Raw genomic sequence first — 1478 nt, 5'->3', positions numbered from 1 at the left:
GCATTCCTGTGGATCACCCCAATGTGAGTAAACTGTTTCTATAACTGAGTGACTAAATTAAGAAAACAGCTGAAGGCAAGCACAAGATCATGTTCAAACCACAATAAACACATGTGTGAGATGGGCCACTCAACTTTATGGGGAAAGCCTAAGACATGTAAACTTGTGTTTACTTGTCACTTATGAAATTTGTTTTTAACTATGTTGGATATATTTTTTAAGTTTTAAAAAGTATTCTTTGTACCAGTAAACTCTGGTAAAATCTAAGCTAGTAGGTTTGTGGTGTAATGTTTATACAATTACTAAGATGATATGCAGGGTAGGGGCTACATTACTTGGGAGCAGAAACCAATTTTAAAAAACTAGAATCTGGAATACAAGGTTGATATACTGTAAACAAGGTACCCACAGTTGCTGAATACCATTTATTTAAAATATTTATATGCAACTTTTTTTCAAAGAGCTCAAAAAATTTTGTTCACTATCTGTATTTGAAAATGCTACAGTAAAAATGAAAGATTACTGCTATTCAGAAATTCTTTGTCTCTTTATTCCGTAACTTTTTTTTTTTTTGCATTTTAAACCAATTTTAATTCTTCCTATTGATTCCTAATTCCACTGCCCAACCAACTCTAGTTTATCTTTCAGTATGGGTCTTTCAGTATGGGTCTCCTTCCACCTCAGTGTTCTATACCTGGGTGAAAGGTAGGATACCAGGCTTATCATGGAACAGTTTGCAAGGAAGCAGAATATGTTCACTTACAGTGTGTGTAGACATTTCCCTTTGGAAAATCAAATTGTAGCACATCTTTGTGCTAAATGAAATGGAGGTTTTACTTTTTCCTGTCCCGATTTAAGACTTAGCAGCACTTATATTGATTATGCATCAAGATCTGAAAGGGATAGTGGGGGAAGATCCTCTCTTAAAATAAAAAGAAATCGTTGGAGCACCTACTTAAATAGAAAATGCAGAAACACAATTAAGCAGTCTTGAGGTTAATTTCAGCACAGGTAAGAGAGCAAACAACCCCGTACATTGAAGACCTAGATTAATGCAGTAATGAAAATAACCTATCCATATAACTCAGTTATTCTTGTGCCCTCTTACATCCTCAGTAATAGTGCTTTCAGTCTGGATTATTTTAAAGTTTTCCTCAATAGTCTTTTTCATTTTGCCTGTGTAAATTCAAAGTTCCTTAACAAAAGGTATAGTGAAGCTTCTGATTTGATCATAATAAACAAAGTTTATATCTATTCAATATACTATAGGGAGGGCTTCCCTGGTGGCGCAGTGGTTGAGAGTCTGCCTGCCGATACAGGGTACACAGGTTCGTGTCCCGGTCCGGGAGAATCCCACATGACGTGGAGCGGCTGGGCCCGTGAGCCATGGCCACTAACCCTGCACGTCCGGAGCCTGTGCTCCGCAATGGGAGAGGCCACAACAGTGAGAGGCCCACATACCGCAAAAAAAAAAAAAA

At 37.4% G+C, this 1478-nt stretch overlaps 1 protein-coding gene across 2 annotated transcripts in view; it reads left to right on the top strand.

Moving 5' to 3' along the window:
- The window catches only part of MYPN (myopalladin), an 82394-nt gene that overhangs the window by 900 nt on the left and 80016 nt on the right, over positions 1-1478 (top strand). Inside the window, exon 2 of one of the 2 annotated variants that reach the window (XM_007456470.1) lies at positions 1-23. This exon is cut by the window's left edge and continues 254 nt beyond it. The exons of the other annotated variant lie outside the window; for it this stretch is intronic. Coding sequence (XP_007456532.1) covers positions 1-23 — 23 coding nt within the window. The remainder of the gene's footprint in view (positions 24-1478) is intronic. 2 annotated transcript variants of the gene reach the window in all.

Source organism: Lipotes vexillifer, unplaced genomic scaffold (assembly GCF_000442215.2).
Source record: "Lipotes vexillifer unplaced genomic scaffold, Lipotes_vexillifer_v1.1 scaffold520, whole genome shotgun sequence".
NCBI classification, from domain to species: Eukaryota; Metazoa; Chordata; class Mammalia; order Artiodactyla; family Lipotidae; genus Lipotes; species Lipotes vexillifer.
This window is presented reverse-complemented; position numbering and strand designations above follow the sequence as displayed.